Below are 17966 nucleotides of genomic sequence, written 5' to 3' on the forward strand. Positions count from 1 at the left end.
AGAGATATGATGTATAAAAATACAAATGTTGCCTTCTTGGTGCTTAAAATCTAGCTGGAATACTAGAAAATGTGTCAAAAGAGGAAAAAAGCTAGCACAATTCTAGTCCTTAGAACAGTGCTTCTAAAACTTCAGTGAAGAGACAAAAATCCCTGAGATTCTTGTCAAAATGCAAGTCCTGGTTCAGAAGATGTAGAGTAGGCCTGAAATTTTGCATTTTTATAGAACTCCAGGTGATATCTATATATGATGGTAGGTTTTAAACTCCTTTTAAATAACCAGGTCCTAGTGCACCTTCCAGATAAAAAAATTTTATGATTTGATTCTTGATGTTAAGTGATTGCTATAGAAGGAAAGGAATTCAATGACCACTGGATGTAGAACCTCACTAGTTCTGACTTCCTAAAGGAAGTGCACTTCAAGATCAGTCTTGAGAAAATAAAATTGGATTTGCATCAGGTGGGCACTTCCCATGGTGAAGAGTAGTTGACCTGTAGCATCAGGAGGAACATATGGAAGAATACACCAGGGATCGAGACAAGTCTAAAAAGTGAGATTAAAGTGGAAAACATTAGGTCATCAGGTGGGCTAAGCATGGGCAAAAATGTCGTGTAGGCTGGCAGTTTTAGACATCACAGTTAAAATGTCATTCAGCTGGAGAGGAGGAATGAATAGGGAAAGGTATGTGAATATGTACCAGTCACTGGCATAGGTGAGACAAATGTTTATAGTAATCATCCCTTACCCACTGTTCCACTTTCTATACTTTCAATTACCTATGGTCAAGTCTATTTAGAAAATTCTAAGGAGAAAATTTCAGAAGTAAATAACTCATAAGTTTAAACTACTTTTAGTAAAGTATATTTTTATAATTGCTCTATCTCATTATTACTGTTACTCATTTACTGTGTCTAATTTCTAAATTAAACTATCAGAGTTGTGTTTGTATAAGAAAAGCAACACCGTGTATATAGAGTTCAGTGCTATCAGCACTGTCTCAGGAATCCACTTGTGGTTTTGAAAGGTATCATTCATGAATAAGGGCATTACTATACATAAGAGAGAATTTGGGCTCCAAAACCCTATATTCCTTGTTAAAATATTAAGTTTTAATTCATGCATGAAGAAAAAAGAAAGTGAGAAAAGTAGGAGAGTTTTTTTCCCTTTTGTAAGTTAAAAAGGAACTAAACTTTATACATAGAGAAATAGCTTATTCTTTCCCTTCATAAGAAAATAATTAAGGGCTACTCCTACTCAAATTGTCTGGACACACCACAGTATTTCAAAATGTCTGTTTACAATGCTAAGTGCACTGTAGCCCTCCAGCTTGAGTGTTATTATCTTGCTTCTGTAGACATCATGGCCTGCTTAATTAGTGGAACAGTCTTGAGTGTAGGTAAGTATAGCACTAGCAAGAATTTTAGGAAGATCATGATAAAAATTATCTACAAACATAGACTATCTTCTAATAGTGTGACAAGTCTGCTTTTACTTCATTTTCAAAATTGTAGTGAAAAAATAAATCTGATAATTTCTAACTTCATTCAAATGACATGAAAAATCTGAGAAAGAATCACTAAAATATTCATTAAGTCTGAAACAGAATCTTCAGCAGATTTTTCTTTCATTTGAAGACAATTCATTCATACAGTTGTCCAAAGATTTTGATAACACTATGTGTATGATGATTACTTATGAGTCATTTAAAAAATTACACATAAAAGACATATAAAAATTACACACAAAATTGGGAAGGGGGCTTCAGCATTTTGGGCAATATATATAAAATACGTAGCTTGGCATATACCATGCAATAATTCCATATTTTGAAAGTTCACAGTTCTACTTGAGATGTGTATTTTCCTGCAATTATTTAATGTACTATTGAAGTTTTCCACAAACACATCCTTTCTGGGAATTTGAATGTTACCTCTTTAAAAGAATATTTTACAAGCTAGGAGTGAAATGTTATAAAGAGGTTTGAGTAAATTTGGATGACTGCATACCAGGGTTTCTGCTCTAGGCTAAAAGGCAATTTACCCCTTCTGTGAAATAGATATAGAAACATTTGTTTTAGAGGACAGTCAAAGGATGAAATGAGACAGCATAGGTGGACAATCCCAGAATGTTGCCTGGCATATTGTAGGAAATGAATCCGTCACTCTTTAAGAGAAAGTATCATGTCTCCTTAATACATATTTTTTAATCAAGGCACCTACCTTAGCTTCAAACTTTCAGTGTATCTCAATGAATATGCTTTGAAAACTGTATCTTTTGTACTTTTACAAATAACAGAAGAAAGAAAATGGGAAGCAAAATGATCCTAGGAGATTTTATCAATTTTAAGTGCCTTACAAAATTTTTCTCCTCTGATGCAGAATCTACCTTTAGGATTTAAGGATTTAAATTGACTTCTTTAAGAATTACTTTTCTATTTAGATGGTGGTTGAAAATCATAGTCATTTACTTTCACTGAAAGAAACATGGGAAATTATATACTAATCTAACCTGAGGATATAAAATAATTTAGTCTTAAGCAATAATTGTATAAAACCTTTTTAAAAGACCGATCAGAATGTGTTTGTATAGCAGGGAAATGACAACTTGAAGAACTTTCTTAGTAAACATTGCATTTCAGAAACAGAACAAAGCAACACAATTCTTTTCATAGCAATGAGCCTTCCTTGTAGGTAGTTAATGGATTTTCTCCTCTACTCAGTCACCTAAATGTTCACTGTTGTTCTGAGCTTTTAGTCCTGCAACTGTAGTTTACATTATTCTTCAGAATTCTCTGCCCCAAAACAGCCATGGGGGAGAATTTTATTTGCGTCTAGCACTCTAGCCAATTGAAAATATTCATATAACATGTGTTCCCTAACTTTCATTCATAGTGCAAGGCTGAAAGTAATCAAGATGATCTTCTGTAAATAGCCAGCTAATGTGAAAATTATGGCTATGTTTTCTCAGGTATGAATTATTTCAGATAGGAAATATTTTCCTATATGCAGCAGTAGCTTTCAGAAACTTTCACATGATTATCCTATCTCATTTCAATTACTGGAGGAAGAGTTAAAATCAAATTCTTTATCAGTCTAATTCATCATCACTATGAGAAATTTATGAAAGAATCAGCATTCCTTTTCTATTAGTGTTTAGAGGGAAAGCCATGTTGTTGCAATGACAATGGGTGATACATTAAGCACAGGGTAATTTTTATCTCAAGACAGAATTGCTCTGAATTATTCAGGATTCCTCTGATACCCACGTCCATGGTACCCATACCCATGGATGTGGGTATCAGGAAAAAGATGGAGGATGGGAATTAAGAATGGTCTGGTTCTTCATGGTTTTCTTTAATTGTATTTCATTGCACAGGAGTGTGCAATGAAAACTGTCAGCTTGCATTCTAGAGAACTTAGTATTACAATAGAAAATAAATTATAATAATTAATGTATGTTTTACATATTCACAGTAACCACTATGCATAATACTAAATATGTCTTATAAATTGTGTTGTAAGTTCTGTGTGATTACAACACTAAGCTTTATCTTGTAAGGTCAATCTTTCACTGCTGGTATAATAAGATCATTGAATGCCAACTAATTACCTTAATTAAAGTACATATTGCTTGCCTATTTGCTTATATTTTGAACCAGAAAAATTCTTTCTAACATATTGCTAGTTCTGACACTGAGATATGCTCTATTCTAATATTTGTGAGTTCTGTCACTATTGAGATATCCTATAGCCAGAGTTTGCAAGTAGAACCCCACCAAATATAAACATAAAAACCAAAAAATAAAACCAAAACCAGATCTGTCCTTTTCCCAATACAATAATGTCCTGGGCTCTATCATCTACCTTCCTCAAGCTATGAACCTATCTTGATTACTTTTACTATATAATCTGATCTCTTCACCAACTTTTTACAAAGATAAAACAAAATACAAAATCTCATCAGGAAAGTGAACTAACAGAATATGATTTTCACTTGGACAGGAAAGGGTAAAGAAGGGTGAATATGGTGGAAACAGTTTGTATTCATGTATGAAAACAAAATAATGAAACCTTCTGAAATTGTTCTATGAAGGGGAGAGAGGGATGAGGGAGAATGATGGAGGGGGTAAATCAAATTAGGTATATTGCAAGCACATATGTAAAACGTCACAATGTACCCTCCATGTACAACAATTGTATGCTATTATAAAATAAAATTGCTTCTGTGACATCCAAAACAAACAGAAAGATCCCGTGTCATCTATATCTCTTAAACCTAAGTATGTAAAAAGAAATAATAACCACCTCACCTCTGTTTCCAAGAATCTTCTCAAAGCTCTTTTCTTCTTAATGCTCTTCCTTCTAACATAGACTGCAAATGTTAGACCCACAATGACCAGAATGAAGAGCCCACCGATGACTCCTGCTGCAATCAAGGGAGTTCTGCCAATAAGAAGAAAAAAAAATAAGTATAGAGAAGAAACTGAGGAAGAGGAAAGATGAGTTATATAAGAAATTATCCACATTTCATGAATCTAGTCATTTAGAATAAATGGAAAATAAGGATGCATTAGGGCTGTAAAAAAAAACCTTCTCATGGCAAAAGTGCAGTTTGTTGCTTTGTTTTGTAAAAATAAACCATGCACACACAGCTAATTTTTGAGGATGAGCAGTCACAACATGCTATTTGATGAAAAAAATTAAAACTTGGTAACAGAATGAAAAACATATGCTAAGATGGTGGCATGGGAACATTTAAAATCATTTAAATTTTATTATTATTCGTGAATAAATGGAAAATACATTTTAATAATATTGTTGTGGTACATAATTTTATTTTCAGCATTTTCTCTAAAGTGACAGTCTCAGCAGTGGCACTATTGACAATTTCGGGCCAGATGAGAGTTTGTTGTGAGGCACGGCTCTGTGCATTTTAGGATGTCTAGCAGCATCCCTGGTGTCTATCCACTCATTCTCCAATCAGGCTGATGACACTAGAGATTTCCAAATATCTGCAAACATCACCTCCAGTTTAGAACCACTGCTCTATAGCAAAAGTGAACATCCCATCCAGAAACATGTCTAACCCCCATCATTCTATGAGAAAACCAGTAAGAACTCTCCACATTAAATATTACATTACAAGATATGAAATTGCCAAAGAGGGATTAGAAAGAGATTAGAGATTTATATCCTTTAAAGAATAAAAAGAGTAAAGCAGTGTCTATGAACTTTCAGTGGTCAGAGACCTGAAATATTTTAATTTCATATGCCATATTAAATAAGCTGGGACAAAATACATATACCCTATGTAATAAATATTTGACTATTGAACTATAACAGGTATCAAATAAAAAGAATTTCCTATCACACTTTTCATAATAAAGTATTTTATACCATATATTCCTACTTTTACAACAACCTATTCTACACAGCTACATTCTCTGGGAAAAAAAATACTTGCACTTACAAAATACACTTTTACTCAAAGACCAGAAGTAATGATATTGGATGATCCTAAAAAAACCCCTGAAAAAAAAAAAGCCCTTCAAAAAATCTGTATAACTACTTCAATAAATGAAGTCATGTCTTTTAAAGATTATGACTCTATATTGTCATATAAAACTGAGGAAAAAATCTAAAAAGTAGTTCATTCTAAAGGTTGTTTCCTGACAGCTCAAAGTGCTATAGCTTACTGAAATGTTGCTATAATTCAACTAGTTTTTCTTAAATGGGATTTTCTACAGACATAAAAAATCTGTTTAGAAAATTATAGTATAGACACAAACTCATCATTGTGATGTGTTACTGTGTGAGCAGAATCATATTTTGAACATACCAGTTAAGTATGTATTTCAAAAGTATTTTAGATTTTCAATCAAAGGCATAATTTTTAGCTTAAGTGCTGAGCACATCATTGAAAAGTCACTACTACAGAAAGAGTTGTATTTTTATTTCCTTAGCCCAATTTCTGTTATTGCAAAGGACATGTATAATTGAGAAGGATGTCCAACATTTTCATTGAAGATGTGAACCAAGCTCAGACCTTCTGTTTATTTATTGTATAAAAGAATAGGCAGTATATTTTCATGAAATGTGCATGCACACACATATATACACACAAATATATATCAATGCCAAGGTTACTGTAAATTTGTGTGCGTGTGTGTGTGTGTGTGTGTGGTACTGGGGCTTGAACTCAGGGCCTACACCTTGAACCACTCCACCAGACCTTATTTTGTATGTGATGGGATTTTCAAGATAGGATCTTGTGAACTATTTGCTCAGCCTGGCTTCGAACCATGATCCTCCTGATCTCTGGCCTCTTGAGTAATTAGAATTACAGGCATGAGCCACTGGCACCCAGCATCACTGTACATCTTTTTTAAATGTTCTATCTTGGTTTTCTTTATTTGTTGACTGTTTTGTAATACAGATAACTGTCAATAGAAAAAACAAGACACCTATAATTTTCATCTTATTCTTGTGGAGACTAATTGTCCTGTCATTACTACTTAGGTTGGTCATGGCAATCAAAATAAAACATTATCAATTTCTGTTTTTCCAGTTAACATTCATTTTTAGTATTTTCCCATGGCACTTCCTTTCATTGACTTGGATTTCCTTACTTTTTCCTTATAATTGTAGAAGTACAAACAACTTGAAGAAATGAGCTATAGTCACTGCACTTAAAAATCATTAAAAAATGTTTAGTTGGACATTTTTAAGATGCCAAATTCTTCATATTCAGATTGTTCTCTAAAAAAATAAAGTATTAACTACAAAGAAGGTGCCAGTAAAATCAAGAAAGGAGAACACTCTATAAGACCTCTTGCAGGTTCTCATAATAATTACTGAATTTCATGAGAAAAAGAGACTGTTGTAGACTAAGAAGACTTAGCCCACATAGCAATTGGATGTGAAGTGCAATCCTGGATTGGATTGTGGTTTGTTCAAACCAACTATAAAGTCCTACTTCAGATAATTTGAGAAGTCTGAATATGGATCAGGTAGATGAGATATATATTTCTTGCCATAGGAAGACATGGACCACAAACTAAAAGGACTAGGGTGCAAAACACTAAGATCTTAATATGGGAAACTTATCCATTTACCCATAGATGTACCTGTAGATATATAGATCTGTAATAATATCAGATACTAAATAGCAGTTGTGGCTAGTGTGAATATCATGTTCTTTTATTTGTACTTTTATTTAGTGTAGTTCTTGTCTATATTTATATTTCCTTTGAAATAAAAGTTTATTAATTTTAAGAAAAATACAAAATAAAAAATTTACTGTCTAAAAGTTTAGATTTTGATAATAGCCTTATCTTTTTCCAAATGTTTACTTTGTATTTTCAATTAAGATTTCATATTGCTATTTCTTCTCCACTCTTAGATTTTAAGTTCTTCTGCGTATATTTTCTATTCATTATAGTTTAATGTGTTCAAGACATTTAGTCACCATTATGTTTCCAACAATTAATATTAGGTTCCATAAAAACAAAGCTAATTGGAAATGTTGATAATATTTACGTATTTCTTACACCCCTCAATTTTGGTGGCTCCTAAATATTTATAGGTGTAGGATAGAGCTCTATTTTTTTCACCCCAAAAGAGTTAATGCTGAACTCTTTGTTTCCTTATTTGTTTGTTTGTTTTTGTTTTTATTTTTGGGGATAGGGCCTCTCTATATAGCCCAGTCTGACTTGGAACTTGTAATTCTCCTGTGTTAGCCTTACCAGAGCTAGGATTAATTCATGTGCCATTACATCTGGCAAATCATAACTCTTTATGAAGACCTTGGATAAGAGGATGTCAATGCCCAAATTGTGTCTTTAAATTGCTGTATGTCTCTCCCAGATCAGCCAACCAAGCTGATCCTGAGAGCTTTCCTCCTACATGAGTCAGAGACATTGCTGACTCACAGACACTATTGAGATCAGGAGGGTCAAAGGAAACCCTTTAAATTCCTTATTTTTAACAGTAGTGCTTGTTTCTTGATTAGTCTTTGAATGTCCATTAAAAATGAAAAGCACCCCCTTCCTACACCATAAAATAAACTTCAAGTGTCAAATCAAACTTAGAATAAAAGGATAGAAATAATTTGACCTTATGTAGTGGTTTTCAAATAATATAATGAAACCGATATCTGCACAATACTCAAGAAACTAATAACACGAGGATTCTGAAATCACAAATGAACTTTCCTTAATTTACTTCAAAGCACAGAATTTAGTTTTAATAATCTCATTTACAAGATCAGAAATAATACAATGCATTATATTTTATTGTCTTGATTATGATTATCCTATAAAAAAAACCAGAGTGTCCCAAAATAATGGTACTCATAAAAAAGATACATTCTTATCACTAATTACTATCAGCCATGGTATTTTTCTCAGTGGAAAATATGAAATATTTGAGGATACATGAAACTGTATTTTATTTTTAAAAACATCCAAATATATTCCTTCACTAGTCCTTTTCCTTCTAAATATCAGATCACATAAAAATTAGCAGTGACAATATAATTTATGATTAAATCTCAAATATTTCTAAGATACTTTTATATTCTCTTTCCATTTAATATTAATGGTTAACTATCCTATAAAAATGAAGTGTGTTGGTTTTCTTAATTGGTAAAACTATCATTTTGACTAATACAGTCATTGCAAAGAATGTTAAATACATAAGTTTTTAAATGGTAAAGTGAGTTCATCACCAAATAAAAGGTTAATTAAATTTTTAACATCAGAATATTTTCTCCATTGTTTTGAGCACATAATAATTTTCAATTTATACTAAAGCCAACAACCAAGACTCCTATGATGCACTGACAGTACAGTTTGCAGTTGATGGTATTGACATTAAAATCAAAGTTCTACTTTTAGAATCTCTTTAAGCTCAATAATTTGAAAACAAGTCCTCAGAATTTGTTGGATCTAAGAGCTGCTTCACTTTATTATTTATTTATTTATTGGCACTAAAGGTTAAACTGAGATTGTGTGTGCTAAATGAATATATGCATGGAATCATATATCTCATGCATATATTAATGATTTGCATGGAGAATCTAGTCTTTATAAACGAATAACAGGACTTTAAAAAAGATTCTGTTTGGGCGGGTACTAGCAGGAGGGGGGATAGTGAAAGAAGAGGGTGAAAGGAGCAGTGAATATGGTAGAATGACTTTATACCTGTCTATGGAAATTGAACTATGAAGCCTTTTGAAATTGTTTGAAGAAGTGGGAAGGAGAAATAAAGGGAATGGTAGAGAGTATGAATTTGATAGAGGTACATTGTATACATGTATGGAAGTATCACAGTGAAATCACTTTGTACAACTAATATGTGCTAATATAAAAATCAGACTAGTCAGATAAATACAATACCACATTTTTTAAACAAACTTTTGAAACAAACTTTACAAGTCTCAAAAATGATAGACCTATACAACACTGTTGCTTGGTGCTAATCTTCCCAATTTGGTATGATGTTTTGTTGTAATGATTGTGATAGAAAGATGCTTTGGAGTCAGGCAACCAGAGTTTCCATTAGCTGTCTGCCGGTAAGTAGTTGTGTGTAGTGCTTCTATGAAATAACACAGCTTAAGCACACACAAATACCTGATTCACCTATGCTAAAAACGACAAAACACAGTAGGTAATGACCTAGTCTTTGGAACATTTGTGAAATCCGTTAAATTCAGAGCATGTTTACTACTATCACTAAATCAAAATCCTCTAAGATTAAATGAGTCATATACCCCATTTTTGCCAGGACAGTCTTAGTTTATTCCAGTCTAAGTATTAATAGTGCCTCTTTCGCTTTGAAAAGAGTTCCTTTGTGATCAAAAGTTTCTACGTTTAGCCAATGTAAGGGAATCTAGGGTAGATTGATCTAAAAAAAAAAAAAATATATATATATATATATATATATACATACATACACATACATATATATCACTAAATATGGATATATCTTTAGTATATAAAGATATTAATGAATTATATATTTATTTTGTGTTTGTATACATATACACTCATGAAAGATTGTGTTTACTTGCTGGGAAGGTAAAATCCTTACTGTCTCTAATAAAAATATCATAAATTAAATGGATATTCTATAAATTAGTATCTAATGTAATGATTCTCTATAAACTTACATTTTATTACAAAATAATCAGACAATGTTGGCTTTCATCCTGTATCCTTTCTTCTTAAAGTCTAACAGAGGTATAGAAGAAAGTATGACCCTCATGATCCGGTGGTTAGTTATCTTCAGGGATGTATTATTTGCTAACTTGGCCCTGATCTGAGAAAAATTTTGTGGATTGAAAACCTGTTGATTTTTTATTAAAAGAAAATCTTAGAATTCATTCACAATTGACAACTAAGTCAAAAAACACAACTTTGAGTATGAGAATAATTTCAGTGTTTCATTAATTATGCAGATGGTTTAAACAGTAAAAATTCTAAGCAGAAACATGCTTTGTCTGCCATGAAAACACAGTGTCACTAAACATTCATTTTGTTTTCAATTGGAAATAATCAAATATAAGTGAAAATGTCAAATTTTCATCCTGGCATGAAAATCATTCTGTTTTATAGTGATAAAGGAAAAATGAATTTGGTCCTATGTATTATGCTTAAATTTAAATAATTTTAATAGATTGTAGAATTTCCAATTGTTTTATATTTTATGGTTAAATTTTTCTTTTTAAATACATTGCATAGTTTAGCAATAATTATGCAACATAGATCTTATAACCCCAATTTCTAATATAAGGAGACAGACTCAGAAAAGTGAAGATAACCTAGATAAGGTTAAACATAAGCAGTCATGCAAACATTTTGTGTCTGGATTCTCAAGTCCATTAATTTTTCAGCTATTCTATGTTGCTCTTACTAAAGATGATACATTAAGACTGGGTTTTTTAGAGTACACAGCCTCATCAATCAGATTTTTATTTAACATGTGTCTTCATAGTAGAGAATATAAAATGCACACACATTTATTTAGCTTTCAAAGTTATTTTGATTTTATATTTGGTTATGTCTTACTATTTTAATTTTCCTTAAGCTACCATTATACCTGCATTGCAATATTCATTATGGTTTTTCATTAATTCCTTTATACTCTTGGGTATAATGTCTTAGCTTCATTTTATCTTCTCAGTGTGAAAAGTTAAGAGTGTTCTTTTTTCTTGTTTTTTTTTGTTGTTTTTACTTCAAAAAAAAAAAAGGATTTCTTTTAAGAAAGGTGAATCAAGCAGTACCTACCATTATATTGACAATGCCTATTGCATGACCACACTGTTTAGTTTTCCCTAAAAGAGTTCAGATTTGAAACAAGAGACCTTGAAATACTAGGAAACATTGAAATTCCCCAGAGGACATTTTAAGGGTTATTGCCTAGGGCAAAGACAGCTACATGAAGAGAAGTTGTATTTTTTTTTTTCTCTCTCTCTTGCAAATTGTGCTTACTCTAACCCAGAATTCCACCTTCTCTATAAATATGACACATTTTTCTTTATGAACAAATGAAAATGATCTGGGTCAGACTCCAAAGTTGACATTAGTTGACAGTTACAGTTTTACTTATGAGTAGGATGTTAGTGTATATCTTTGTCCTTTGATTAGAGCTCAAGATTTCTCTGCTGTAATTTAAATATGAACAGAAGTGTAAGTGCTTAAATAAAAGAATCACAAGGTACTCTCCCTCTTCCTGAACAACTCTGAGTGCTTTTGGACTTGTCTTCATGTGTTAAAATAATTTTCTTCCATATTTTTTCAAAATGTGAATGTCATATTTCATTCAATGACAGTGTTACAACAGTATTTCAGTAGAGATAATAAACCAATTTATAAATATGATCCGATTCTTTTATTTCTAGCTTCTGAGAAAAACTTCTAGTAGTTTCATGGTAATTATTTACTTCTTTTACTTATGTATTTATTTAATTAATTAGTATTGCTGGTAATCGAATCCAGAACTTGTGTGTGCTAAGCAGGCATATCTCTCAGCTATATCTCCAACTCACTTGTTTGTCTTTCTAGGCAATATTTACATCTATATTCATTATAGTTTAAGTTGATTAAATACTTCAAACTGTTGTACGAGAATTTTATAAACAGCATTATTCTTCTTTTAACTTCATTTTATTTTCTCAGTGAGGAAAGAAGTGTCTGTTTTTTTACAATGTTTGAGAAAGTATGCAAATTTCAACACTTGGCTTTGAGGCAAACATTCTCATCCTTAAGTTCACCGTCCTGAGAAAACACGTAACTCCTGTGCAGCTTTATATTCATGAACTTCTATAAGTAAAATGTTAGAAATAGGCTAGAAGAACTTTTTTTAATAAGGGTTTTTAGAGCTCGGATGAATTTTTTGGAAATCCGATTTTTTTTTCACACTTTGTACCTACAATATACTATCATAAATATCAAAATTATACCTATTATAAACTATCATAAATGTCAAAATTAATGTACCTTTTAATCATAATCCATACTATCATCTAGATTAAATGCATAACACACACACACAAACTAAATATTTAATATTTAAAAATTTAACTAAACATGAATCAACCATTAGGTACTACTGTATCCTGGTGCCTGATCATTATACGAACAACACAATCTCAAGAAATAGGCCAAAGGATTAAAAACTGAGCATTCAGTACTTCAAACTTCTGCTACCTTACCAACCCAAATTGCTCATCATGCAAAGGAATGTATTAGCTTCATAAAATGCCAGAAAGTATAACTCCTTGACAGAAGAATGAATCTTTGTAGGTTCCATTCTTTGTTTCCATATTTAACATTTCTCTTTACCTCAAGATCCTACTCTTTCTATAAACTGCAGTTTCAGATATCTGTGTTGCTCAAAAGATTATATTCTATTGGTAAATTGTGTCTACCTTTATCTATGAACATAAAGCCTGGATCACTGTGTCATGTTTACTGGACATAATTACATAATATGGGTTCACAAACATTTTTTTAAAGCAGTAACTTGGTTTGCTCTTTTTATAGTCAATTCTATAAGTAAAGCAACTTTTCTTTTGTTTTTACTGTACTTTAGATTTCAAATCTTTGTTGTAGACTACAAAGAATTTTTCTGGTAAAAATGCTTAAGAAGGGGAAGTAAGGAAGTGTCCTTCTTAAGAAAGATCACTCCTCCATTCAGATTCAGGGCTGTTCTACTTACATTGGCCTGCTGGCAGCCTTGTTTCCTGCTGAGGAGACCAATGTTTATGGGGAGTTAGTGGCCTCAAGGGATACTTAAAATTTAGATGAATTGAGATGGGAGGAGACTTTTGAGAAGTGGGTTTTGTTGTAGGGGAAATACCAGGATTTATGGATGTTTGTACTTTTGGACATCTTTATAGAGCCTCTGGACTTTTCTTTTAGGATTAATGAACAAAGTTATTTTTACTTGATATTGTACATATGCTGGGTCAAATAATTCCTTTAGCAAAATTAATTATTTATGTACAATGAATGTAAAGTAAGTTATATGCATTGCTCAAGATCACAGGCATTTAAATGGACAGCTAAGACTTGACTCTTGAAATGCTTTCTTCCAAAGCCTTTTCTCCTTCCATTAAAATAGGATTATCAGGATAGATTACAAAAAGTATTCTGGTAGCAAGTTTTAAGGAAGGTAAGCAAGGAAAGCAAATCTATTTAAGAAGACTAGGTAGCTAACAAGCTGGCCATTGAAATGAAGGGAAATGTCAGCTGGATGTTTTCTTTAAGAAGATTCTTAATATTTTAGGTGATAATTTAATATTTCTGAAAAAATGTCCACTTAATGTGACAACTGGGGAAATTGCAAAAAAGATTCTTTTCATTTACCTTTTAACTAGTTTTTCTTCAGTAGCTCACTTCACTTTCATTCTCTTGTTCTTGTTACAATTCTTATCACATTTTCAGCCTCTGCTTCTCTACTAAATCAGCCCTATTAAGGTCACCAGTGGTTTCCCTACTGTCAAGTCAGTCACTTCTTAGAGCTAATCTTAATCAATGTGGTAGTAGCATATCATATTTCTGATTCCATAGTAATTTGGCAGTATTTTCTCTTAAAAACCATGAAATTGATTTTCAAACAACTGAAGATTTTTTCCTATTCTAGTTTGTGTGTTTTCTTCCAGCACCATAGTGTGTCAAAGTTCCTATCTGAATAACCCAAAAGTTATTCCTAATCCTCTCCCTCTAACACTTTCTAATTGCCCAGTCAAAACAACAACAACCTCCCTAGTCTCTCTGCATCTTGGTGTAAATGTACAAGTTTCTGGTCAGTAAAATGAAGGGAAATGTCAGCTATGGAGATTCTAGGAAGGCACAGGGAGGGCTGTTGAACATAATACTTCCACTTAAAAATGTTATCTAACTAAAGCAGAAAGACAGAGAAAGTGACCCACGTCTGGTCCTGATGCTCAGGAACCAGGGAATCAATGCAACAGCTTTTCCACTTCCAGACATCTGCTATATAAAAGAATAACAAAGATGTTTGTTGAAGCCATTAATATTGTTTTATTTTATGGTAATAAGTTCCTAACTAAAAAAAGGTATGACCAGATTCTCCTCTTTTCCCTTCTTTTTGCATTTTAACTGTGAAATCCTTTATCTCAAGATATTTAGACTTTTAAAAACAAAAAAATAAAGCCAATGGTCCTTCTCGTTCTAATTATCATCTATTAACCCTGGTGAGTCTATTATATTTTGTTCATTTTCACACTCTCTTGATCATTAGTCTAGGTTTTATCTGTATCAGCCTTTACCAAATGCTTTTATGGGAGGAAGATGGAGATGGGCAGAAATGCTGTATAGTTTTATAAGTAGCAGTAGGTAAAAGCTTGTAAAACTTCCTCAGGGATGTGGTTTCTAAAGTTTGGAGCTGAAATATATTATAATGGATAATGTGTTAATTATTATTTGTTTTCAAATGATGATAAAATTGAAAACTAGCAAAATGCTTCCCCGACTTATATACCTCAGGTACTCATGTACTGGAAGATCAATAAAATGAACATGAAGGAAACTGATCTTCAATAGTATTTAACTTGGCAAAATCTGAGTATCCAGTTTCTCTCATTTCTGGGTCCATAGTAGATTGGAAGTTACCCAAGGGAAACAATGGAAGGCTGAGGCTGTTTCTGTCTACTCTGTTGAAATCCCCCACAGAGGACTTGGAGAAAAGACAAACAAACACTCTTTCACCAAAGGCTTTGGTCATTGCATTCCACTCTAAATAATAGTTTTACTGTGGAATGGATTGTTCTCTATATTTTTAGGGGAGGTATATTGTGACGAGATTCACAAAAACACATTTTAGAGCATCTAATAACAATGTTTAATAATATAACTCCTTTAAAAACTTATATAAACATCGAACCCCTAATTAGAACACATTTCTAATTATGGGGAAATCTATTTTTTTCAGAAGTGATTGCCTAGAAGATGTTATGATTCTGCAGATGCTCCGAATAGAGATTCACAGCCTCCAGATAATGTAAAAGAAAAAAAAAATCGAACCTAAGCTAATTCAAACAACAGTGAAATAATATAATACCAACAAAACTTTACACTTTGCCTGAAACTGTTTCATTACATGCAAAAGAAATCATTATTACTAAGGAAAAAATCACAACTACATGAATCTTTCTCTTCCAAGCTAGAATATTAATTTTTCAATCTGTTCTTTGGCTATTATTTTTCTATTATTGAAATTATGTCTACTATTAACATTCAGCTTTGTACCATGTTATGAATTGCTCGTGGGCATCCTGCAGAGGATGTTTAAAATTTTCTTTGTTTTGTAAATGGTCATTAAATAAATAATCCAAATGTGGAATAAACATAGTCTTTTCTTTTAAATTTCCTAACTCATGTACCATCTTTATACTTTCTTCTTCTCGGGCTTTTAATTTTTCAATTTATATATCTGCATATTTCCATCTGGAGTATTATCTAGGCAAATGGCTTATTTTTACTTATAGTCATGCCAGTTGAGTTTATGCACAGTTTTCTTAAAGTGAATAAGAGAATGGGCGATAGCAATTGATGGGCTCTAATTTCTCTTTCTAGTACTGAGTTAGTTGCTAGAGAACACTGCCATCTCTTCTTGGGGACATTTTAAGGCCATTAACTGTACTAGTACTTGGCTATTTGAAAGTAGCACCAAAGCAAACAAACAACTGTAAATTTTAGATGTTATCCATCGGGCATATCTTATGCAGATCATGCAGTTAATGGTTTATTATCAATTAATGATGTCTATTTGTAATAATTTAAAGGATAGAGACAAAAAGAGAAAGGGTGATACCTTCCCAACCAAATTAGTCTTATTTTATAAAAGGATTATACAGTGCTACTACTAAGTTATTTTAGAAATTTTACTTATTTCAACACTTTGTAAGATCAAAGTCATTTTGTCAATTGTTTAAATAGTAAAGATTCCTGTATTTATTCAGCTGGCTGTCTAAGATTACTTACAACCACATAATAAATCAAAAAATGGAAAGAGGGTTGATTAAACCTCTTTACTCCCAAGTCCTCTCTATGTCACTATAAATGAAGCTATAAACTCATTAGAATAAATTTTTTTGTGAAGCTGAGGCAGGAGGATAGTAAATTCAAGCCAGATCCAACTATGTAGTTAGTGTAAGGCTAGCCTGGGCTGCATAGCAAGAAAATGCCTCAAAAAATCCTATAAAAACTGAATTTCTAAGTGATGCAGTCCTTGTTTGGCTTCTGGTGAAAATTTTGTAGCCATATTTTGAGGGCAATTAAATAAAATGATCTGCTACAGAATTATTTACTTTGTAATATGACTGTAACTCAAATGTGTTGGACTTAGTGCAAATTCTATAATTTTGATATTTCCTATTTGTTTAAATAGCAATTAGTAAATTTGAGCAACAAATTGAATATTTTCAGTGTGTCTTCATATAGTAAAGAATCCTTCTTGCAGTGTCAGATACATACAAACACACACACACACATGTTATTTATTTTACAAATACTAGAAACATGAAAGTTGGAATAGTAGCTGGGTGCTAGTGACTCATGCCTGTAATCCTAGCTACTCAGGAGGCAGAGATCAGGAGGATCACAATTTGAAGCCACCCCGGGCAAATAGGTCATGAGAAGCCATCCCGGGCAAATAGTTCGTGAGAACCCATCTTGCAAAAAAAAAAAAAAACCTTCACAAAAAAAGGGCTGGTGGAGTGCGTCAAGGTGTAGGCCCTGAGTTCAAGCTCCAGTACTGAAAAAAACATTGGAATAGCCTATCTTTACATTTTTACTAGGGAAGCCTGTGCAATCATAAAAAGAAGGAACTATATCTATTAATCTGGGAGGTTGCCCATAATGTGCTATTAAGTAAATTAAGTTTCCAAGCAATATGCAGAGTATTCTCTCATATCTATGAGCAAAGAAGACCTCTTACTACTTCATATTCATATACTTAGTGGTATATGGATACAGACATATGCACTGAGCATGCATTACTTTTGGAATTTTAAATTTCATTTTACATTTTTTACAGTAAATAATCTTTAAAAGCAGGAAGGAGAAAAACATCTGAAATATTGTTCGTGAGCTTTAATCATCAGGAGGATAGATTCTAACTATTTTGGATTTAAAAGAAAGGAATATGGAATGAATTGCTAAGACAAGGACCATTGCTTGAAGGTAAATTTAGTTATATCCATACAATCAGAATCCAAACATATTTCATCTATAAGGGATTTTCCACCATAACTCTTTACTTGAGAACATTTTTAAAATCTGAAAAAGAATAATATTTTGCAATTTACTAATATTCTGTACATACAATTAAACAATTGCTGATATTTGTTGTAATGGTGTAATTTGGAGTAATTGTTCTATATCAGCATTTTGCAATTAATGCAACAGGTATTGAAATCTGTTAATTTCTCAGAACACC

The 17966-nt window shown here is 32.2% G+C and overlaps 1 protein-coding gene across 13 annotated transcripts in view; it reads right to left on the reverse strand.

Moving 5' to 3' along the window:
- The window catches only part of Erbb4 (erb-b2 receptor tyrosine kinase 4), a 1037871-nt gene that overhangs the window by 223557 nt on the left and 796348 nt on the right, over window positions 1–17966 (reverse strand). For all 13 annotated transcript variants that reach the window (XM_074071632.1, XM_074071639.1, XM_074071638.1 and 10 more), the window contains one exon: window positions 4310–4442. In XM_074071632.1, coding sequence (XP_073927733.1) covers window positions 4310–4442 — 133 coding nt within the window. The remainder of the gene's footprint in view (window positions 1–4309; window positions 4443–17966) is intronic.

Source organism: Castor canadensis, chromosome 4, assembly GCF_047511655.1.
Source record: "Castor canadensis chromosome 4, mCasCan1.hap1v2, whole genome shotgun sequence".
In the NCBI taxonomy this organism is placed as follows: Eukaryota; Metazoa; Chordata; class Mammalia; order Rodentia; family Castoridae; genus Castor; species Castor canadensis.